General features: G+C 44.0%; 1 protein-coding gene and 1 non-coding gene across 4 annotated transcripts in view; one reads left to right on the top strand and one right to left on the bottom strand.

Annotated features, from left to right (window-relative positions):
- The first annotated feature begins 5,902 nt into the window (after positions 1 to 5,902).
- TRNAP-AGG (transfer RNA proline (anticodon AGG)) lies at positions 5,903 to 5,974 on the top strand. The gene has a single exon. It is a non-coding gene; the product is annotated as a tRNA-Pro (tRNA).
- Positions 5,975 to 10,990: 5,016 nt separating this feature from the next.
- LOC126534007 (peroxisomal ATPase PEX6-like) overlaps positions 10,991 to 24,724 on the bottom strand; it is a 95,210-nt gene continuing 81,476 nt past the window's right edge. For 2 of the 3 annotated variants that reach the window (XM_050181220.3, XM_055072574.2), the window contains exons 18-23: positions 24,135 to 24,196; positions 23,137 to 23,245; positions 21,847 to 21,963; positions 19,350 to 19,427; positions 15,926 to 16,065; positions 10,991 to 11,213 (exon numbers count right to left, since the gene is read on the bottom strand). In XM_050181220.3, the coding sequence (XP_050037177.1) occupies positions 11,053 to 11,213; positions 15,926 to 16,065; positions 19,350 to 19,427; positions 21,847 to 21,963; positions 23,137 to 23,245; positions 24,135 to 24,196 (667 nt within the window). In that variant the 3' untranslated portion in view covers positions 10,991 to 11,052. The remainder of the gene's footprint in view (positions 11,214 to 15,925; positions 16,066 to 19,349; positions 19,428 to 21,846; positions 21,964 to 23,136; positions 23,246 to 24,134; positions 24,197 to 24,724) is intronic. The other variant, XM_055072575.2, reaches the window with a different exon arrangement.

Raw genomic sequence — 24,724 nt, 5'->3', positions numbered from 1 at the left:
TAGCGCTAAAATGTGGGAAGTCCTACGTTGGACAAACGGGGAGATGTGTCAATGTTTGGGCACGGGAGCATGAATAGTCTGTAATCAACACATGTAATGCGCATTTACCTGCCCATTGCATGGTTTACCTGGAAGGCAGATGCCAGCCACTACTGCGTGAGATAAAGATACTTGTCAGGAGTGGTGATACGTTAGCAAGATAACTTTTGGAAGCATATTACATAAAACAGAGAGGCGCCGGTTGTATTAGTGATACGTCTGTTTTTCTGTTTGACAACGAGTTGCAGCTGTTAAAAACGTCACTTTAATCGCTCTAACAACACTGATGTACGCATACGCATTTGTTCATTCTCCCTGCCCTGCTGTAAGAATAAAATCAGTTGAATCAGTGCTCGATCTGTCGTTTCAGACTCTTACTCCTAAGTCTTTACTTTCCTTTTTGGCGCAATAATGTATTGTTTAAAGGTTACCTTGCCTGCACCACTTGGGTTCCTACACGTAGCAGACAGAATTCAGAGAGCCGTGTCATTCATTCACTCACACCTTTACCGAAGAGAGCCCAAATTAGCAATGCTTTCTGGTGACGCTTTTCCTTTCTCCCGTTGCCACGAGCGCAAAGGGGTTAAGTTAAAATCACCCGCCTCGTGACTGCGTCCATGCGGGATCCGGTTGTACTCATTCCCTGCCTCCTCTTTCTTTACTCCCTCTCTAACATTCCCCATACCTCCTCCCTGGACTGCCGTTGTTGTTGCGCGTGAGCAAGGAGACGAGTGCGGCAGCTCCTGCAATGCTTCTGAGAAGAGTCACGTCCTATTACGACGTCCAGAGATCATTCTTGCGCAAGGAGCTTCAAAATGCATTGTGGCGTCCCGGAAGGCGCGTCAGAGGGCATTGTGGCCCCGCTCTATCGAAACATTCGTTTTACCCATTCTCCGCAGTGCCTTTTTGTGGGTTCGAGAGGTGTAGTTTACAAGCTACCCCTGAAATGCAGTCTGCCCTATATAGGGCAGATAGGCAGATACCTAAATGTTAGACTGCAAGAACACAACAATAAAGGGCGAGAGGGGTTTCTAGGTGTCCATTGTGCAGAATGTGGCTGTATTCCGCTCTTTGAAAAGAGCAGTAACTTGCCCACTGAACACACACTGGTCTGTTAGCCGTCTACAAGGCGTCTTGGCAAGATCACCAAGACGTCTCGAAAATCTTAAACAGCTGCAAGACATCTTCAAGACGTCTTGGCAATATATTTAAGATTTCTTGAAGACGTCTTACAAAACTTTGTCGGATGTCTTAAAACGTCTTGTAGCCGCCGTGAAGACCGTCTAATGCACTGCCAAATGAGGTATACAAGACGTTTTGCTAGACGTCTTATAGCCGTTTTAAAAATGGCTGTAAGGAGTTTTGCGAGACGTATTGTAGCCGTCTTAGAAATGTTTTCCCAAAAGGCTAAACAGACTTTTGAAGAACAAGGTACGATACCTTCTAGTCAATATTTCTGTAACGTAGCCCTATAATTTAGTAAAGCAATTCGTTGAGTGAGATTTGTAACGTACGCGCAGAACATTCAAAGCTCTTTAAAAAGTGGCGGAACTTCTAGTTAGGAATGTTTAACATTCATTGCAAGCATCAGCACCTTAAAATTGTATCGAAAAGCACCACTTGTTCATTGGGCTAGGGAGCAGTTGCAAAAATGACAGCAAGACCTACCAAACCTGTCGAGTTACAATGGGAACACTATTGTCAGGGGAAGCACTAGCACAAAGATCACATTTTAAGTAGGCTCTAGACGCCAAAATAAAGTCATAACATTGCAATTCAGAGTGTGTCTCCTTCCAGATCAACTGTCCAACGAAATGTTGCAGAGCTTCAGTGGTTTGGCTCGAAACAGCATACACAGCACATCTGTGATGGTTTGGGAAGACTGAAGATAATTTTCCTTACCTTGTCAACATTGTTTGAGATTTGCGGATGGAATAATAGCAAGGACTCTAGCAACACTATCACGGAGGTTTTTCTTACGTGGATATTTGGCACTCACATGAATTTAGAACATGATACACCCTTCCACTATAGCATAAGTATAAAGAAATTGAGTGTCTCCTGATACTTGCTAAATGAACAAATCAATGGGAATGTTCCTAACCCTCGCAATATTGAACAAAGAATGGCTGTACCGACAGCGCCAATGCCTATGGCCCATTTCTTGCAACCCACCATAGCACCACTGAAGTATTGGCAAGGCCACAAAAGTGATAACACATGTTAAAGCCATGCTTAGCAAAAGAATGATGATTCACACAAATGAAGCGCTAAAGTGGCCAAAGGTTTCAAATAATTTTTTAATAAATAAAATCAATAACACCATTACATAAGCAAAACGTTTCTAATGCACCTTCTAGAGATTTGCCTTGTGCCTGTTTGTTATCGCACATTGGCATTTCACGATACAGGGGCTGGGAGATTCAGGGAGTTCCGCAGGCTGATGCACCCTCAGACAATGTAGCTTGTTCCTAATGTTGCTTGAGCTCAGATTTGTCACCTGTAATTAGAAGATAAGAAAAGGTATTAACACACACATGTTACAGTGAAACTTCGTTATAACGAAACGGGACATAACGATTATTGGAGGTAACAAAGTGCAATTCGCCTTGAAATCTCCGTAGATATCCACCTTTTAAAACATTGTTTCAACGAAGAAAAATTATCCTGCCAATAGATTTGCCGAACTTGATTTGTCTCTTTTGTCTCCGGAATACAAACTTGACTTGTCTCCGAAACATGAAATGCCCGGCCTTTGCAGGCTCCATCGCATTTCGCGGGGTTCGGCACACATTCGGCGCCAAAACTTTTGGGTATGTACGTTGAATGCGCCGTCGAACACTGTTCCTTCTGACCATTACGCGTAGCTGCGCATAAGCAAAGGTTCACAACCGCCATCGCAATTTCTCTGATTGCGGCACCGCGCAGGCTAGTGCAGCTAGGCGTGGCCTCAGAGATTGTACCGACGTGCGCTGAAGAGAAAATAGCAAAAGGAATTTCGGCGTCCTCAACACACAACTTGTCAGCATCAGACACGATTGCGTTCACGATATCTGCCTTCTGTTTCAATGTGACGGCCCTTCTTTTCCGCTTTCAGTTGGCTTGTCTCTAGCATCGCGAAATGACGACGCGGTTGTATAGACTGCACCCTGCAACGCCAACAACGTTCGTTGCATTCGAACTCGACAAACGACAAACGGTATCAAGTAAAACGCCATCTTGAAATGGTCGCATGACGACAATTTTGTTTGCTTCTATGATTGGCTAGCGGAGTAACAACCCTGTTAAGAACGGCCAGCTGCAGTGCAAGTTTTGCCACCCAGTTGCGACTGTGGAGGCAACATTCCGGGAGCGTCACCGCCAACCTCTAGCCACGGCGTGACTAAGCCGGCTTTGTGTCATGAACAATACGCGCATCCTCCACTCTCCGTCGCTTCAGCTAGGATGCGTTCGACGAAGCAGACTTTGTGCTGAAACCGTCACCGTTACGCTCTAGCCTCGTCGCTGTTGTGACTGAATGAGTTCGACGAAGCAGGCTTTGTGCGCAACAGCACAACGCCAACCTGATCTGCTACGGGTGGGGGAGTTGACGCGGGAACGCCGACGCAGGCTCCTTCCCACGCACCGACCAAGACGCAAGACAACGCGCTACCCGGAACGGCTCCGAGTTCCACGAGGCCCCTCTGACGTCGGCTCCCGACAATCGCACCGGTGTGTATGCGTGTGTGCGTGTCTGTGTGTAACCCGTCCCGGAGAGAGGCGGCCTGTATAAAATGAGCGAACGAACGTTCGCGTCACGTTGTATCGGTAGAGGACCGAGTGTTTAAAAACCGCTGTTGTGCGGCTGCTCAGGACACTCTCTCTCAAGCAGTCATGTTAGATTGATGTACTTTCTCAGACAGTAATGTTAGCCTGATATAAATACTGTAAATAAACCCATATTCCTCGTTCTCGATGAGAAGCAGTCCTTCCCTTCATCAACGTCCTCAGCGTGGATAAGTTGGACGACGGCATGGGCCAGCTACCTTCTAATTCATGCACGACTCCAATCTTGACAACGGATCACGAGCGATGGGATTGAACCCCCAATCATAACAACCCCGTGACGTCCATGTGCCTTAATTGCCAACTGCTGTTTTTTTTTTTTTAAGCTGTATCCTATCATAGAAAGTCGTCACATTAAAAGATAAACTACTTTCTTGAGCTCGCACGTGCATTCTCGTTCCTCTTAAGCAGGTGGTTATGTGTCGTTTGAATTTTGAATGTGTACTCGAGCTGGCTTCGTCATTTGGAGGGGGCGTTTTTATCTCGGTGTCTTGGTTATATATGCTTGTTATTGGAAATAAAAAAAATTCATTTAGAAGTCAGCGCTTGTCTTCGTCGTTATTTCGGTCCTTTTGTCTATGTGCGCGCTGAAAGTCAACCTCCACGGAGGACGCCATGTTCAAAACTTAACTGCAACATAATGGAAGTACAGTGAACTAGAAGGCTTCTAGTTCGCTACAATGGAAGGCCCCTATATTGTGACCTTAAAATTAATGGAAAGCATCACCTACCGGTACAAGGGCCGCACACTCACGGCTGAACTGCACAGCAGCAGCAGAAACAACAACAACAACAACAGCAATAATAATAATAGTAATAATAATAATAATAATAATAATAAAATAAAAATGCTTATTATAGTGCCCAGGAACAGCTACGGAGAATTCCCATTGGCGCACTTAAAAAGTAATACGCAAGACAATATGTACAGATAAGACAAATGCGGCCGCACACAAAACAGTGTGGGATATGGAAGCCGAAAATGAGGTGGCGGGCGTAAAAGAAAGCAAATCTTACAACATATATACAAAACACAGGAAATGAACTCTGAAATATGCGAATAAAGGCAGAATACTTCGCGAAGGAAACAACAGGAAAAAAGAAAACCGATGTAAACTCTAAAGCCACCTTTGTATCGTTAAAATGTTCAATCTGGATCGTGGCGAGCTACCCTATCGTCGGTGACGCCACGTTACACGTAAATAAGATAACATCTCACCCTCTTTATTCTTTAAATCTTTTTTGCTTGCTGGCACAAGTTTCGATGAGCAATCGACTCAGTGGACGCCATAGGAAGTATAGTACGCGCATGCATGGCCGGCTGCAGAATATGCGTCTCAACGAGGACTTGGGAAAACCGGTTGTCCGCACGCAAGCAGAGCAGGGCTGATGCAACGATTCCTTTCCGGACGCAGTTCCTTTTCGCGCTTCGCCTGCAGCGCTGATCTCTGCACCACGAGGTCGCAGGCTCGACTCACGGCTGCGGGGAACGCATTCCGATGGGGGAGGAATGCAGAAAACGCTTGTTTACCATGCTTAATTCGTATAATATGAATCTTTTTATTGCAGCATACCAATGCCCGCTGCCGAATCCAAATGTCATACTGGACTTCTTTTTCTCTCTCTCCCCCCACCTTTTCTTCCTTTTTTTTAGTGCTTCGTCAGTGGTTCGAAAGGCGCAAGCAACGCAGACATGAAAAGTTAAAACACAAATTTAAATACTGTGTTAAAGGGGGGGGGGCGCATTCCGGCCCCATCGGAATGCGGCCTCGAGCTCAGCAGCCTAAACGGTGGATGATGGAAAAAAAAATTATTCTTTATGCTGGACCATGCAGGCAACCTCAGTTGCCTTAGATATTATCATATATTCCCTCTGACAGCAGCTGAATATTAGAGGGCAATGGGCCGCTCATTGTAGTTCATTCAATGGAGCAAAGAATATGCAATGCGGACAATAAACCACATACGCAATCAGCCAAGCAAGCACATGCGACAGCGCAACCTGTCGGATCTGTCGCAATTTTCTACCAGACAGCCCGGCTCGTTGGTCTAGGGGTATGATTCTCGCTTAGGGTGCGAGAGGTCCCGGGTTCAAATCCCGGACGAGCCCAGCTTTTTCTTTTTCTTTTTTGAGACTTCGTCTTTTCTTATTTTTTTTAAAAACAGAACTTGAGACGTTAGCAAAACATCAAACCTGTGCTGCCGGGCCACCACCACTACTGCATAGCGGTGCTAGCAGCAGCCATGCTTATTCAGCCAAGCACATTCTTCTTTCCTGAAGACAAATATGAAAATAATCCAAGGCAGTGCCTGGTTGTCAGAGCAGCCTTGACCGATTAGTAACTGCAGCACTTGGTAGCATGCACGCTTCATTTGTGCTAGTAAGCAGAAAAAAAGAAGTCCAACCCTTACATGACAAACATATGTGACACCATGAAAAAAGTAGGCACCTAACAGTGTCTCTGCCAGCACATTGTGAATTGCAACAACTGCGATAGCTAGCAATCGGGCGTCGCGACACCTCAAAACAGATCAACACAATGTGGCACGTTCATGGACCATTACATGCCCAGCACATGAAACATACATGGTACCATCGAGCACTGAGGAACTTACTATGCTATCACATGTACCTACCTGCCAAGCTGAACTTTAAAATTTGTGAAGATACTGAGGACACAACAGTTAACGACCATAATTACTGACCATTCGCCCTTGGATGCAGCACTCGAGCAGCCGCTAACTTGGAACGACAGAGACCGACAATGCATTGTTCTTAAATCACAGTGACCTTTTCAGCGAATGTGCTTCTGCCAATTTCGCCTCCTTCAGTCTATGTAAACTTGCTCACAGTAATGAGCCTTTAAAAGAAAAATTAAAAGTAAATCATGTGGTTTTATCCGCCAAAACCACAATCTGATTATGAGGCAGGCCGCAGTGGGGAACTCCAGATTAATTTTTACCACACGTGGTTCTTTGGCATGTGCCTATATCTAAGTACACGAGCATCTTTGCATATCGCCCCATAGAAATGTGACCACCACGGGTGGGATTGAATTTGCAAACTCAAGCTCTGCATGCACAAGTAGGAACCCGTGGCGTAATTTCACAATCAGGAGACTTTTAACATTGTCAGTAGGAAACTGAGAAGCAAACCTTTTACGTCAAGAGAATTTATTTTTGGTAGAACTTGACACAGCAACTTCTCAATTGTAGGATGATCCCACATTTGTAAAATTTACAAAAAATTCAGTTGAGTTGACAGGTGTGCAGATGTAGCATTCTTCCCAACTTTTTTAAAATTGTCAGCCGGGAGAAATTGCAGGTGCACTCTTTTTGTCAGACGTTCATAGAGAAAACACGTGCGAGATAAGTCAGCTCAATTGAGATAACCACATCACAAATACAACAGCATTAACAAATTTTCATGTGCTACAATATAAAAACGAATTAATGGACATTACCCTCGGCACAGATATCTGTCGAGGATTAGCACGACGTATCCATAACCTAAGAATGAGAAGCTTCAAAAGATGACTACAACCGCAGGGTTGCCGCGAGAACGCACATTTACTGCTGCACAATGTGTAAAATTTAATTAACGAGACAATTTCTGAAAATCTCACTCTGGTATGTGCTGAATGGAAAGGTGTTCAAAAAGAATGCATCATTTAAGTGCAGCACCAGTTGAAGAAGTGTGTTACACCTGTGAACTTTAAAATTTGTAAGAATTATGGGGCCAGGGTTAGATAGCGTACGTTTTAATGCGAAACATTCTTCTTCGAGTCGATCCAGTGGGTAGGTATGTGCTGCTTTTCAATCAACCTCTCTGAGGCCAACTTGGGTGAGTGAGTATCACAACAACAAACACCTACATGCTGTTTGCTGCACGAGTTGAGTCTGATTGGATTTCGTAAGGTTTGTCTTGAACACGCACGCTCTTTGTGGGATATATATGCACTGTTAATGATATTGCTTTAGGCGCAGAACACAAGCAGCACCAAACTTGGAAGAGCGGAGACTTTGGGTCACAGCGACTTTTACAGTGGCATCAATGATGCCATTTTCGCCTGCTTCAGGCACTTATTTATTTATTTATTTATTTCCTCAAAGGTCTCTTGTTGAGACATTACATGAGGGAGTGGGGGGTTAGTGACAAAGAAAGATACTACAAATTACAAAGGGATATTTTCGATGAGTCACTTGAATGCAAGTGGGTCGATGATAGTGGCAACTTCGGTGGGCAGGCCATTCCAGTCTCGTGTTGTGCAGAGGAAAAATTATTGCTGAAAAGTCGTGGTAGGGGCTTGTGGGGGATATACTGTGTTAGAATGACTGGTGCGGGCAATGCGATGTGCTCTTCTTATGTACGGGTTGTCAAAAGGCAAAGAATGAAAAAATTTATGAAGAAGGTTAAGACTTGCTATTCTATGGCGTGAGGCTAGAGAGGGTAAGTTTATTTGGGCTGCTTGAATTGTACGAATAAGTTGACAGAATAAATCGTGTCGCGCGGTTCTGAACAGACTCAAGGACGTTAATGAGGTTATTGTGGTGGGGGTCAAAAACAGCATCGGCATACTCCAGCTTGGGCAGCACAAAGGTTAGAAAAGCAAGTTGTTTAATAGAGGGAGGAGCGAGGAAAAGGTTATGGCGTAGATAACCTAGAGTATGATTAGCAGAATTTATTACGTGGTTAACATGACAGGTCTAAGTTAAGTCACGCGAGATGTACACGCCAAGATATTTGAATGAATCAGTTGTTGCAATCTGCATGTTATTGATGCTATAATTAGGCATATTGTAATTACGACGACGATAAATAGACATTAACACGGTTTTAGCTACATTTAATGACATGAGCCAAGCGTTACGTCAGTTTTGTATGCGCAATAGGTCATTTTGTAACGCCAAATGGTCGGTGGGGTTAGTAACTGCTCAGTAAACCACACAATCATCTGCGAAGAGTCGGATATGAGAAGAAATATTACAAGGCAGGTCATTGATGTATATTAAGAAAAGGAGGGGACCAAGTATGGTACCTTGAGGTACGCCTAAAAGCACGGGTGTTAAGGATAAAGAGTGTGAGTTAACGTATACGAACTGCTGACGGTTAGTTAAAGACCCTCGTATCCAGCTTAGAACACAAGGATGAATGTTAAGACGGGATAACTTTATTGAGACGACCACGGGAGACCTTATCGAATGCTTTTTCAAAATCTAAAAATATTTCGTCAGTCGAAATGTCACTATCTAGGTTTAAATGCAAGTCGTGCAAGAAAAGAGCAAGTTGGGTGTCACAGGAACAATTTTTTCGGAAACCATGTTGACTTGGGTGAAAAAAATTGACGGATGTTAGGAAGTTAGCAATATGCGAGTATAAGATATGTTCCATTATTTTACAAGACACACTTGTTACGGAAATAGGGCAGAAGTTACTCGGTGATGATCGGCTTCCTTTCTTGAAGGCTGGGATGACCTTGTCCACCTGCCATTCATGTGGAATTGAAGCGCTGTTTAGTGATTCCTGGAATATGAGTGATAAAAACAGGCTACACCCACGTTTAGTATATTTTAGCACTTTGGCATTGATACCGTCTACTGCCGTGGATGACGAGTTCTTCAATGATTCAATTACTTTGACAATGCCGATGGGATTGAATGGAATATTTTGCATGAGCGGATACGCGAAGTATAGTGGATCGTGCATGCCGTCGGGTAATTCATTAGTAAAAACCGAACTAAATGTTGTGTTAAGAAGATCTGCAAACTCAGTCTCGGGGATCGGAAGTCCGGAGCTATTGTTAAGTGAAATCTCATTCCATTGATTAGGATTAATAGTTTTGTGGGTATTTTACAGCTATTCGTTATACACTATAATTCGTTATATCTGGGCTCACTATATCCGGGTTCGACTGTACGTAAAGTTCACTCATGAAACATTCATATAATGGGTGCAAACATTTGGTTGCCTTCACACACCAGCTCAACAAGTGGTTGCTGCTGCTGTGGGTAGATCTAAATAAGCACCCGGTTCTGAAAACTTAGGCTGAGAAATCGGTCAGCGACCGTCTTTTGAATACGTTTGAAATCGATGTTTCCCAAACTAGACAAAATACAAAAAATGAAAAAAATTATTTGGGTCATTAGGACAATCGTTAAGGACCAGATCTATAAACCTAACATTTAACAAGAAAGTTGTAAATGTTGACCGGTGTGATTATGTTGTTTCATAACACAACCAGCAGTGTCATCTATGCTGCTGATAGTGCTACGCTATGATGATCGTGCATGCACCGACATGATGTGCAAAGACAACCATTGGTACATTTGTTGAAGTTTACCATTCAACCTTTACCTGAGGAGATTCTATTGGGACCTTGGCCAGATTCTTATGAGCTTGATGTTCTAAAGGCTCTCATCGAATTCTTGCATGAGAGTGGTCTGGATTTGAGACTTTGAAGAACCTTTGCTCTTCAAGTTGACTCGCCACATCTTCATCTTCGTAATCAACACTTCTCTCTGCATTTTTCACTCCCGTCTCCCTTCTCCTGTGGTGAGCAAGCAGGACAGAACTTTGATTTAGGCCAACCTCTCAGCTTCTCTATCACAATAAATGCGCGATAATCTCGTATGATCTCCTACCTACATTTCCTCTCGCATTGATCATAGCCATAGGGTTGGAATCATTCAGTGCCGCACCAGAACCTGTAATGAATCATGTATTCCTAGGATCTCTCAGGAATGGAACCACCTTTCCGGCGCAGTTGTCGCAATCAAGGACAACTCAAAGTTTCGTTCGACCTTATCAGACATCATCACTCCCGGATGGAATTAACTAATCAATTTTGCTGTAATAACTAACCATTTTTTGCTGCTCCGTTATTTACCTGTGTATGTTTTTTACCCACTCCTCTCTGTAATACTTCGGTCTTGAGGGTACAATAAAATAAATAAAAAATAAAAAAATGTCTCTCTCCCTCTCATTATCATCATTAGCAAGAAAACCGAGATGACTCCTTTTTGTTTCATACGTCAGTCGTTGAAGAACTGGCACACATCTCTGAAAATAATTTTTTTCTTTTTAAGTTTTTTTTATTTGTATTTAAAAACTGATACATGGCCTTGGTAAAAAAAATTATCACAGATTTATTCAGCAGAACTGTGAGAGCACCTCACTCGACACTAAATTCATGTTATCACAGTGACAGCCTTGGGCATAGCCAGCTTCTGCTGTATGTCCTTGTAGTGCTTCAGCTCGGCTGGCGAGACAGAAGGTACGAGATGCTTGAGGGCTGCCTGAAAGTCTTCCAGGGTAACTAGAACGTGGTGGTTGTCTGCTGCTACAAGGCCTGCATGCAAACAAAGTAAGCATTTTCTTCATTCTTTACTAGTTATAAATAACTGCTAACAGATCACCACCTTTGACATGGTGCACAAAGCCATTAAACAAAACACAAATGAGTAGTAGTTAACATAAAAAATAAATACAAGACACAGACAAAAGAAGTACTTGATAGTATTTACGGTGAACTGAATGACAATCCACCCATGACCAGTCACACATAAATTATACTTCACAGGCCTGAGTGGGTTATTAAAGGCCAACTGCAACAAAACTGAAATTGCACAGACTAGTTTCAGACAGTACACATAGAGAGCAGATTCTGTGGAAAATTTCACGTCTGAAAGAGAAGTGGATGTACGCTTGATGGAAAGCTAGAAAAAATAGATAATTTTCGTACCAAGACTGCATAAAACACCACTTTACCCCTAACTAGAGGTAACGCATAACCCAGAATGCCGAGAACCAGCATGGCTTCTTGGCAGGACCTCGAGACTGGTGATGCCCGTGCCTTTCTGGAGCGCGCTGAAAACTCCTGGCCGTCTGCTAAAGTTCAAGCTTTTGGGGCTGTTACATGACAAAACCTTCACATGATTATGAGGCATGCCGTAGTAAGGGTCTCCAGATGAATTTTGACCACCTGGGGTTCGTAATGGGCACCCAGTACACGGTACGTGGGTGTTTGCACATTTCAATCCCATCGAAACGGTGCTATTTAAAGGCTGCTGCCCGCCGTGGTTGCTCAGTGGCTATGGTGTTAGGCTGCTGAGCACGAGGTCGCGGGATCGAATCCCGGCCACGGCGGCCGCATTTCGATGGGGGCGAAATGCGAAAACACCCGTATACTTAGATTTTAGGTGCACGTTAAAGAACCCCAGGTGGTCCAAATTTCCGGAGTCCTCCACTACGGCGTGCCTCATAATCAGAAAGTGGTTTTGGCACGTAAAACCCCATAATTCTTTTTTTTTCAAGGCTGCTAATAAGAAAGCAAGACAATTACCAGGTCTGCAGCTTAGCCAAGATTGCTTCACTAGTACAGTGGAACCTCGCTGATACGATCTCGTTACGTATAATTTCCCAGCGCCAACGTGCGCGATCAACAACACAAAAAATGACCCAATACAGCTACCCTTTTTTTTACCGGTTCATACGTTCCCAAAAACACGGTCTTTTGGCACCAACGTTCAGTAGATCCCCGAACTGCCATCATACAATGCGTTTTCCGGCCACTAGATCCCACATAAACAAGAAATGATGTGAAGTGCACGTGACTGAGAATAGTAGTCGCTCACCCCAGCAGCTTCTCCGCAATACTTGCCCGCCCGTCTCGCATGAAAACACTGGTGCGTACCAAGTTTCTTATTCCAGTACCAATAAATCACCTACAGGATCGTCGCACACCACATCCGCAGCTATTGCCGCCAACCCTACTGCAATAAGAATTTTCACTTATCTGGTTCACAGCGCGTGGACCACAGTGCCGTTGGAAGCGTACTGTACACTTTTAACGGGCGATAAACCAAACGTTCCCTGCTGCATGCAGCGCAGAGGGAGTGTCACGTATCACTCTGGCGGCATCGTAGGCATCGTATTCCGACACTACCCACCAACTCAATTTCTTATTTCCAACCGCAGTCTCAAAACACTATGCAACAGGAAAACAACAACGTGTGTCTCTGGTTGCTCGGGACCTGCCTGCTTGAGGCGGGTCCGCATCTCATGATGCAACAATTCGCACCGAGCGGGCATGTCAAAGCTTCCTGTCAAAATGCCTCGCTCCAAGAAGCTGCTGCCCCAGGCCGAATTCAAGGAGCGTAAACATGAGCTTGCGGACGCCGTAAAAACTACAACGCACGTTTCAGGGCTGCTTGAGCTCCACCAGCTCGGCTCGCGTCGGCATCTTGCACTGCAACGATTCGTGCAACGCTTTGCATCATGTAGACGTCAACTACAGTTGAGTCTGTCAAATTTTTAGTGACTTCCAACTGCACGTTTTCTCGGTTAGTACGTTTTTCCTCACGTTGTTTTCTAAAACGAATGAATGCGGTTCTACTATATATCTATGACTTGCATTTAAGTAATTTAGCCAAAGTCATGGCAGCGGGTCTTTAATGGAGTCAAGACAGCAGTGAGGAACATGCCGAGTGTTTCTTAAGTATGAATGCCAGGCCACATAACTCTTCGAGCACTTGAAGTGCTGTCTCATTCACACTGAAATTTCGCAACAGAGCTCACATGTTTTGGTGTTGGTTTAGTTTAACAGCACGTTTGTGGGCATTTATTACCCGTTTCATTCACAAAAAGATCGAATTCTGTGTCTGTGCTGAAACCACAGCAAAAATTTGATTCACTGCAACGGAATGCTGGTGCCATCTGTCACCACTACGATGAATGCTACTTTGAGTAGGGGACACAGAATTTTGTTGTAGCACTGATAGATGGCGCTAGCATTTTGTTGCAGCAAAATCGCCATTTTTGAGTGGCATCAGTGCAGACGAAATGCATTTCAGGTCTATTGTAGACGAAACAAGTCAGCGGGCAGCACCTGCAAAATTGACATTAAAGATCGCCCTGAACCACTTTTTACCGAAGACAAGAAATGCATTTGAAGTTAAAACAGACTATTGCAGAAATACTTTGCGCAAAATGTACTTCAATGCGCTCAACAGAAGTGGAGTTATTGGCAATCAAAGGTTACCTATGACCCCACCCCCTTTGTGGTGTTCCCGCTCCTGTTACAGTGCCTTGCACTGTGAAGGCTATGACGGAGCAGGGCGTGCCCACAACACACCACTCACTGAATGTCCCCGTGGCCTGCCATTCAAATTCGACTGTGGATGTTCACATAGGCTCCACTACTTGCAATTTTGGTGCCGGTTGCCCTCGGTGAGCCAGAGTGCGCCCAGCGAGCCTACTCGTTGCGGCATCCCCTGCTGCAGCCTAGGTATCTATGCTACATAGTAGACCGCAGCTACAGGCAATTGTAATGCACACGTGCAGCATTTGCTTTGCATATGTCAGGGTTTAAGTGGGCACTTGTGCTCATATGTCTGGCCGTGCTATGTGGTGTGCATCAGCTTTGTCCTGCACCAGCTTGGCTGACGGATAGTAGCCACATCCAACCTGCGCATTTTGAAGCGCTGTAAACAGTTCAATATGAAGCAAAGTCTGCCAAGGCACCTTGCCCAGGAACAGCCAGGAGTGAGTGCATACTGGTAAGCATGCGTGTGGTCTGACCTTAATTTCTGCATGGTTCGAGGATAGTTGAGTGTTCAAAACTAATAGAAATTAGTGAGACTCGATCGCTACGACCCCAATAAGCAGTCTGGCCGAAGTTTAGTTCTCACACAAGCGGCCAAGTGTGAGGAGACGATAGTTGGATTCTTCTGGAAGTAGGTAATCCTAATTGAAATTGGAAGCAGATTTTCACGTACTCCAGCCTGTTCATCAAACTGCATCAATAAATATACAGAGTAACGATAGGAAGAAGTGTACTGATCCAAACACCCTTCTTGATTGATGTCAGCTATTAGTCAATAGCACCCACATATGGGAATATGCTATACGACGAAATACAGTGCCAGAGAAATGTGAGAAGAAGGCTTCTGTTGAAAGGAGAGCGTTCGAGAAAAAGGTGACTTCGCGCTCCGATTCCTAGCTCCACGTACTGTGCACGGCTGCAAAATTTAGCTGAGATGTTAACAACAGCACATGCCAGCTACACACTGGTTTTTCACTAAGCCTAAGGCTTGGTTTAGTACACCTTTAAGCTAAATGTACCGTGAACTGTTACCTCTATGAGACATTTCAGTACGAACAAGCCAGCATTTTAGCTGGAACAGCTATGCAGAACTGGTGCTCCTATTCAAGGAACACAGTAGAATACAGGTGAAACAGTGGTGGAGCATGAATTAGCTCACTCTATTAATTGTTGCTGTAATTTATGATTTGTCAATTAAGGACCGGTAGAGAATTGTAAGAGACATCGAAATGAGATGTTTCCAGCAGGGTACGAATTGTGTGCGTTAATTTTCCGGTGAAGAAAGCCTGTGAAATGCAAAAATATCGAGTAGCTACGCACCCGCCCACACAGGGTTGCCGCACCATCAAACAGCCTCAGTTCAAAATCAAGCGGTTCATTTCAGGCTCACCGCTCAGGGAAGCTCGTTTCCTTATTGGTGCGAAATAACTGCCTGGAGCTTCTGGTGCCTCATGGAAAGAACACATGTCCTGTTATTGTCGCTGCTCAGCCCAGTAACAGTTAAACAGCTTGCTTTCCCGCTGAGACTGTTTAATAGTGCTGAAATCTCGTGTGCGCGGGTGCAGTCACATGGCATTTTTCATATTTTGAAGGGCTTACTCTCTTCACGTGAAAAAAGAAACATGGTATGTGCACCTTGATGGAAACGTGTTACTTTGATGCCTCTTACCATCCTCTACAACTGGCTAATTGACAAATTGACATCTTGAAAATTAGAACAATTAAGAAGTTTAGTGAATAACTTTTTATTAAATATGGGGATGCCTTAGTCACGCAGAATGATGCCCCTTTTAAGGCTTCGTGCATGGTAGCTGGGGCACCCTGCGTACTCTTCTTCATCAGAGAGTGTTGTTTCTTGACAGTCTTCCCCAGCTCCAGTGACATAACTTGAGCTTCATTTGTGAGCTTGAAGCCATTCAGAAAGTGCTCTAGCATGTGTTTCGCACCATGACCCTCACCTCTTTCCAGCTGGTCGATGTGGCGCTTCATGGCATGCACCATTGCAGACGATGAGAGTGAGTAGAAGTCGGCCCCGGTCAGACCCGGTGGGCACTTGTCGACAACAGAAGCCAGATCCAGGTCTTTCGCGAACCGGAACCTGAGGACAAGCATTGTTCAGTTTGACAGGTAGCAGGGGAACCGCAAGTCACTGGACACGGCGCTTCATTTTTAACTGGCACACATATTGTTCATCACTATTTGATTTACGCCCAAGCACTCTTTTCTTTGCATCCCGGTGTACTACTACAGTAGGCTTCCATTAAATTGACTACAATTAAGGAAATTTTTTTTTAGTAATCTGATCCCAACAGAAAGTGCCGGCTGGTGCCCATACATTTCTATGGACCTGAACTTTGGTTTCCAGATAATTTAGAAAATTTAAGCTTGGCTGTTCAGCATGCATGCGCCTGGCCCCAATGGTCATCACAGTTGCGGTTCCAGCTGTAATCTCAATGGCTACAGTGTCTTCCTTGGCAGTGCTAGAGGACAGTGAATGCATCAACAACGCATTATTTTTTGCCAGAAACGCCGAGTTTCGGCCCTCCCTTGGCAGACTTCTAAGCAAAAAATTTGGATGATTAGCATTTATGCGATTCTAAAGCGTGCATTTTCTTCCAAGAAGATTGGTACGAATATCACCTGCATGTTAAATCCTATCTGAAACGGCGTTCACAGCACTGGCAACAGCCTCTCGTCATAGCCAGTGTCATCGCCACCGTTATTCAACATGGCGGCAAAAAAGGTTTTAGCCCAGTGTGCTGACAATGACACATTGCTTTTCGGCTTTATTTACGAAAGCTCAAAGATGTTGGTGCTGTTGTATATAATTTCTGCGGGTTATACGCATGAATTTCTTTTTTTTATGCTTTAGCATTATGAGTGGCAAAGTGAAAAAAAGTGCATGTTTGTGAAGTGTAGGAAGCCGGTCATGTGGTAGAGATGGAGAGGGGATGGGAGAGCTTAGAAGAGCACATATAGTGCAACTTACTCTGGATCACCGTTAGTTGCACTTTGCTCCTCAACAACACTTTGCAATCTACTGAATGCGGTTGAAATCATGGATACGTCACCTCACACAAGTGCGACATAATGCTAACGCATTTCTCTCACATTTATCGCTAAATCGCTATTGAAATTTTTTTTTCATTCTGGATTGTTTCAATTGGGGGAGCACCACATATTCATTAAAATATATATATTCGTTCATTTAGTTCACTTCAAATATTAAAATTCGAGCCAGAACAAATATCGAATAGCATAGTTATTATTTGATCAAATATTCAAAAGCATTGAATATTTGCACAAGCTTATCAATGTCCCGTCTGTGAAGGTGACTTCTACAGCTTTCATCTTACTTATAGTAGTTGCCAGAATCGGAAGTGTACTAAATTAATTTTTTTATGCTTCTATACAATAAGGTGTGCGTTAAGTTTGGGTGCACATTGTTTTCTACTACGAATCAACAAAAAAAGGTGCATTACATATGGGAGAACATAAACGAGCAAATGTACTGGCAAACAAAACAGCGGTGTGGTTTTAATTCGGCTTGCCAGACAACTAGATCAATACAGTCGGTCCTGTTGAGAAAGAATTAACGGAAATCGACTGCATTTGTTAGCCTACCCCAAAAATTAACGGCGGCAGGGTGTTTATGCCTCTTTTCCCCAGCCACTGAGGAGTGTGCCTCGAGTTTGTGATGTAATGCTGCAATAACGTAGCATGTGCCATTATTGTGAACCATGAGAGGCCCAGAGAAGTGACCATCATTTTAATTTCAAGGGTATGCAAATATATAGCACAATATTTCTTACTGTGATCAATTTTAGTTGTTCACAAGCAGTCAGGTTCCACAGGTCAATGGAAAACCAGTTGCTTTGAAGCATGACTCCACGAATGACCTTTCTAAAATCCTCAGAAAGCATAATTCCCATAAGAAGCATGTTAACCATGACCTGATAGAACAAATTTCCTTATATGATGTTTATGGAAACATCTTAAATATTAAAGTAATACTTCCCAATTTGTTGTCTTATTGTTTGCCACTTGCATTTGTTCTTATAAGTAGTAAGAATATTATAAGTAAGAATATAAGTAATCATAAGAATATTTTTTCGATCCTACTTATTGTACTATTATTAGTGCTAACTTTTTGGTACTTATTGTCACCTGTGTTTGATTCTGCCTGCTTATGAGAAATAAATTCTGTTCCCCTGTTAAGTTACTGTGATATGTCCAGATACTGAATACAGTAGAACCTCATTCATATGTGCTGGGGGAAAAAAAAGCAGAAAAACGCATTGACCAGAAAAACGTTAACAGACTCAATTAACAGACTCAAAAGTTAACAGACTCAATTGTAGTTGGCATCTACGTGATACGAAGCATTGCAGCAGGAGACGCCGCCGCAAATTGAGCTGGTGGGGCTCGGGCGGCCCAAAACACATTTTGTTGTTTTCCTATTGTGTAATGTTTTAAAATGGCCGCCGGAAAATCGAGCTGGCAGGTGACGCCGGATGCCGCCGGAGGAAACATGACACTCACAATGCGGTGCCTGCAGCAGGAAACGGCAGGGCGTTTGGGCTGTCACCTACTAAAAGCGTGCAGTACGATTCCAACAGCACTATGCCCCATGTACTGTGAAACAGATAAGTGAAAGTGCTGATCGCGATAGGGTTGGCAGCTACAAAAAACGAATACAGAAGTAGCGTTTGGAGAAAGAAATATGTCAAAGCATACAATCACATAAAGTAAACAATATATGGGCATAAGAGGCCTAGCTGAGGGCCCAGATACTGCATACTTGAACATAGTATAAGCGCAAACACAAGCGCACCTCAAAAGGTGGCCTCTGTCTGTTTCTTTTAGCTTGTAGTGTGTGTGTGTGTGTGTGGTGCCTGCACTTACCTACAATGTCAAACGTATGGGCGATGAAAAGGGGTCCTGAATGTGCGGTGCATTTAAGCAACTCACACAGCAGTCCATAAGTGCTGCCTGTCAGCTACTATGTATGGCAGCTACTCAAGTGAACCCACGGTCCCTCCCTTCACCCGATCCCTGCTGGTGCTTGGTACTCAGCGACTTGATGTGCAATGATGTGTTTCAAAATCAAATCAGATTATGGTGCTTAACAACTCAGAGCAACAGAGAGGCAATGAGGGACAAGGTGGCGGGGGTTCTCCAGATTATTTTCGACCACATAGTGCACCTAAATCTAATACACGAGCCTTTTTGTCTTCCACTGTCATCTAAACGAGGCCAACGCAGTAGGGAATCAAACCCACAACGCTTAGCAGCAGAGAGCTACAGCCACTGCACCAGTTTGCTATGTTTCCAGAGAGAGAGAGAGAGAGAAAGCATACGAGACAAAAAGAGGCAACTTGCTTTCTGGTTAAGGCCTTGAGGATCTTGAGCTGTGACTTTTTGTCTGACGGGATACCCACATACAGGAGCTGATCAAACCTGCAAATGCATCGTTGTATATATGCTCAAAACAGTGGACATGCGACAATATTTACGACACCGAAAATCAGAACATCAACAGAGACTAGAGCCGCATAAATATCATAAGCTTTCAATATAATGCAAATAGCTTTGTTTGAAGCTGACATATTTGATTTAAGAGCTGCATATTCAATTTTTGCAAATGATTCCATCTGCCTACTGCAGAATTTTCATTGGTGCATACATTAGGCATATAAATTTTTCCTGCATTTCCATTACTGTTACCTATTCCATAATCATTGCCTTATGGGTGTGAGTGTATAGACTGTTCTTACTTTTTACTTTCAAAAGTGCTGTCCACAAGGTCCAAGTTTTCTGCAGGGTCACAGGCCATTAGTCAAGTCCTTTACACAGGCTTTTTGTCTGTGGGCCTAGACATCCTTCTGATGTTCAGCAAAATTCTAACCTTCTTTTCATTTTATTAATTATGCCTAGGTATGCAGTGTTACAGGATTATCCAAGCCTGCTTGCCATGGGAAAAGGCATATCCATCGGTCACTTGAAGATCACAACTGCAATCAACCAGGAATTGGGATGAACTTAGTTCCGACATGAAAGCTGCTCAAGGAGTATTCCAAGTACAGAACTGAATATGCATTTTTATTTTACGGCCTTTTTTATCAATTGTTAACTTTCAAAAACAATGAAGAAAGAAACAAACTACATGAGAATTTCTGGCACCAATGCATTGCTGGCAGCAAAGTGAAAGAAAGCACCAGTGTGCTGTAAGCATTTGCTCAAAGCTTTAGCAGGGATATGCCAAAAAATGTCTCCATGTATGTGCATTGGGTTTACAGTTTGTCTTTCTAAAAGTTAGTGGCCTGGTCACAACAAAAGATTGAATATGTAATGTTCCTTCCAAAGAGGCAAGAAGCTCACACAGGTTCCGCAGAATAAAAGCTTCGCAAGTGGGCTACATTGTAACTACAGTAATCAAAACTCATCCTGGTCTGTTCCATTTAGTTAGTAACTAAATTAGTCAAATTTATCTTGATCCAGATTAATTCAGTATGTATCCATCTAGCCTAAATTTGTTCCAGCTTGGGAAAATGACTCATACCAGGTCAATTTCTGGGATAGTCTGGTGACGAACTAGCAAAACTTTATCTGCAAATATTACTTTTGCAACATCCTGCATCATTCAGGTGGGTGCCAACTTTCACTTTCGTGTACTGTCAAACCTCAATACACTGAACATAATTATAACCAATTATTGGATGTCACAAGGTAAATAAAAGACTTGAAGCTTATTTTTTCCGGACATTATCAGTATGTGTGCTTGCATTGAATATCGGATATAATGAAGGTACTTTGAAGTTCAATGAGGCTTCATTGCGACAACGTTCAACTACCGTATTTAGTTGCTTAGTGGACGCGCCTTTTACCATGAAAAATATGCACTAACCTGGGGGGTACATTCATTATGCGGGGTAAAATATTGAGGGACTTTTTTTTCCGCGGCCACCTCTAAAAGAGTCAGTTTTGCCCGAAACGCAAACCAGCGATTGCGATAGCAAATGTGTAGACAGCTACACGAAGTAAAGACAGTAGTTTTATCAGCTGTATAAACTTGCATACAACTGCTTCAACGCAAGCTGAGCGGTGAGTACACAGCACTCATACAATGGTATGAGTCGACTTCGACTCAGCCCCCGAAGCAGATTGCTTTGAAGATAGGGTGCGCTGTGGCCATGCAATGCCCTTCCCACCCACCTCCCTATCCTCTGGTGCCATGCGAGTGATGGAAGATGGCTTGTTTCCTTCCCACTTTCCTCCCTTGTACTGTACATGGGAGATTGAGCCGTGATCATCGACGCCCCTCAGGCATGGTGGTGCAATACGCAGTTGCTGCAAGAGCACACCACAACCCCCACCCCTGGGCCCTTTGCATGACGAAAGAACGCGTGCGAGATTGAGCCATGATCGTTGGCTTCCCTAGCGTGCTTTCACTCACACCTACACCATGTGGCAACGACAACGAAGGCAATAATGCGCCTCGAGCGTCTATATCACTGCTATCGCAATAAAAGTAGGAGATACGGCACGATTCGGCGCCTGATACGTCGTCGGACACAATTGCACCCGCCGGATGCCCTATCAGACGCTGAATCGTACTGTACGTCTCCTGCTTCATGGCAGCATGTTCAGGGCATGATCATTATGCCATAAAAAGAAAAAACTCACTTGTTGAATGGGAAAGTGGGGGCTCCACTCATCATGCGAGTGCATTCATTATGCGAGTAAATATGGTATATATCTCAAGAGATCTGGCACAAAGGACTAAACGGAAAAAGATGCAAAGGATTGTTTAGGCTGCAACAGCATCGGCAATGTTGTGAAGCAGAGCAACCAAGAGGGAAAACCAGCAGTGGCACACCTTCCAGGCCGCAGAATTGCTGGGTCCAGCAGGTCGGGCCGGTTGGTGGCACCGATGACAAACAAGTCTGCCGACTTGTTCAGCCCATCCATTTCAGCCAGCAGCTGGGACACCACTCTGCAGGAGAACAAGAAGGGGGAGGACGTACCTCAGGGCCCTGATTAAATCATCACCACCTCGTTCAGTGTGGGACACTAATGAGAAACACTGGTTGTGTTCCTATTCTGGCCAGCATTCGAGAGCGTCTGTGTTGACAGGTAAGAAGACAGCTTCGAGCCCAAGTAACAGAGTGCACATGGAACTGTCTGGAAGACGTCTCTGCAATGTGACAAGCCAAGCTGACAGGAAAAAGCCCAGAGAAGCACATATCATGGCTATATCTTAGGTTTGCACACTGCGCGTGCAAACCTGTGAAAAATACAGCGCAGCTTACACTAACCGCTAAGAAAACATGACATTTTCCCGCCAGCAGATGACCTTATGTTTGGTTTCCAAGCCTTGTGCTCGGACACCATCTTGTTTGGATAGCAAAGTAGCTTACACTATTTTTTATCCGTTTTCGTGATGCCATCTTAGCAAACCTGTCTCTTTCGCAAGCTTTGTCAGAACTGGAGTGTGACATAAGACGGCCACTGTCCGCTTGGCTTTCTATTTAGTTGTCTAAAGTGGGTATTGGAACACAGCCATAAAATCAGTTTAGACTGACAAAGTATTTTTAAAGATACATCTTCATTCATTTCATGTGAAGAGGTTGATCAATAGATGAAAAAAACGAAGGCCACACTTTAAAAGTGATTTTAATTAAGTGCCGAAAATCGACCACTGGAGCGTCAGTGTGATGTTGAAAATTTTGGTTACACCTACTCCCCTCCAGTATTTGGGCCATTGTGCCTCAGTAACAGTTCTTGAAGCTGGCCAAGTTCAGTCTTTGGCTCCTCTAGAGTACAATGTAGTCAGTCTTTGCCAATAAAAAAACTAAATAGGCCCGAGCAGGCACCATCAAAAAAGCATCACGACAAAGTGGTGCACGAACTTTAAGGCGGCAGTGCCACGCATTTCTTGTTTTTTACTCTTTCCTGCCTTGCAGAGCCCCCTTTCATGGCAGGAATGGCTTGTTTCGGTATTGCAGAAGGGTAATTAACTGATGCGAATCGAAAAATTTTTCTCTTCAGCATCCCTTCAATGCCCACAGAAGGGCAAAGGTCCCTTCAAGTGATCTCCGGTTACCCCTCTTCTGCATCATCCCACGATATCGAATGCTGGCAAATAAGAGCGATCGTGGGGACTTGCCTGTCCATGACACCTCCAGAGTCTCCGCTGCGTCCCCGGTTTGGGGCTAGGGAGTCCAGCTCGTCGAAGAAGATGACGCAGGGCGCCGCACTTCGGGCACGAGCGAACACTGTAGTCAAAACACACAGTTAAGCCGACCAGGTTTAAAGGCAGAAAGATAATGCAGGAACCAGATTTTGCAATGATCCATTTGTAGGCTCATGCTTTCTGGCTTTTACCACTGTCTAGTGCACACGGTCCCATATTGCTTCTGCCAGGACCACTAACTCAATGTGAGGAATGAAAGGCAGATGGACATAATTGAAATTAAACAAAACAACCATTACAAAATACAGACACGTCCTCAAGAACTACAGGTCAGAAGAAACAATATTTTCATGCTCACAATGAGCCAACACATGTTTCTCGTGACGAGGCAAAGTCAGGAAGCAGGCAGCAATTTGTAAATGTAGCCACAGGTGAGGCAGCAAATACCATAGCAGTACAGGTAACATTCAAAATGGTGCCTTGGTACAAGATCTGAAAATATATCTTCCAATGTGCTCGGCACAAGATTTTGTCGAGACAGTGTGACAAGAAGCTTGGAGAGAAGAATCACACTGCTAAAGCAAAATCGTGAGCCCACATCGACCTAGCAATGTCTGCGCTGCAGTTATAAAAACAACATGATAAACCTTTAGAATAAAAGCAGGAACAGTGCAACACAGGACGAGCGAGTAAAGAGCACAGGACCAAACGTACATGATAAACCTGTTGCGTCTGGATGCGCACTATCGATAAGCAAACGTAGTGCATCATCCAAGTACTAACACGCATTCTCCGGAAAGTCAGTAAAGTCAATAAGCGCTCTCCTAAATCCCCAAAAGAAATTAGGCCTCTCGTAACTGAAATTATACTCGTATGTCTCCAGGCGCTACCTTTATGAAAATACAACACCACGAGAAACTGACAAAGCGTATTATATTTCCTTTTCAGTTTTACGAGCTAAACCCACTTACCAGCTCGGACGTTCTCCTCACTCTGCCCGACGTACATGTTGATCAACTCCGGCCCTTTGACACTGCACAGAGGTAGACGAGAAAAAAAGAAAAAGTTACCGCTGCGTTTTTCCAGGCTAGCTCTGACGTCAAATAATGCACCTTATTCTCAACCATCTACTATTTGTGTACGATAGTCTCGAGCTGGTCCAATAAACAAAACGGAAGAGAGAGAAGGAAGAGGAAAGGCAGGGAGGTAAATAAACGATGCAGCATAGCAACTTCGGCTGCTTGCTCATCACGTCACATAAACGGTGAAATTCAGAGGAATCTGCCAACTTCTTTCTGCACCCCTCATTCCTTCGTTGTGACTTGAGTTTGCTACTTGAAGTGTTGTTATTGTTGGCAGATCACTCAGGGTGATACGATCGCTTTTGCGAGATTTTGCGTGATTTGGCAGAGGACACATTGGTGTCTAGAGGTAACAGCTTTCCTGGCACAATGCTAAGACAGCATGCACGGCACTGTGTGATAAATGCTGTTGTCCAAAGATATGTCAGCATCCAGTGACAAGTCATGTGAAATCTAGGAGAAGTAATAAACCCTGGAAG

The sequence above is a fragment of the Dermacentor andersoni genome, chromosome 7, assembly GCF_023375885.2.
Source record: "Dermacentor andersoni chromosome 7, qqDerAnde1_hic_scaffold, whole genome shotgun sequence".
NCBI lineage: Eukaryota > Metazoa > Arthropoda > Arachnida > Ixodida > Ixodidae > Dermacentor > Dermacentor andersoni.
Note: the sequence above shows the minus strand (reverse complement) of the source record. Positions and strands in the feature narration are given on the sequence as shown.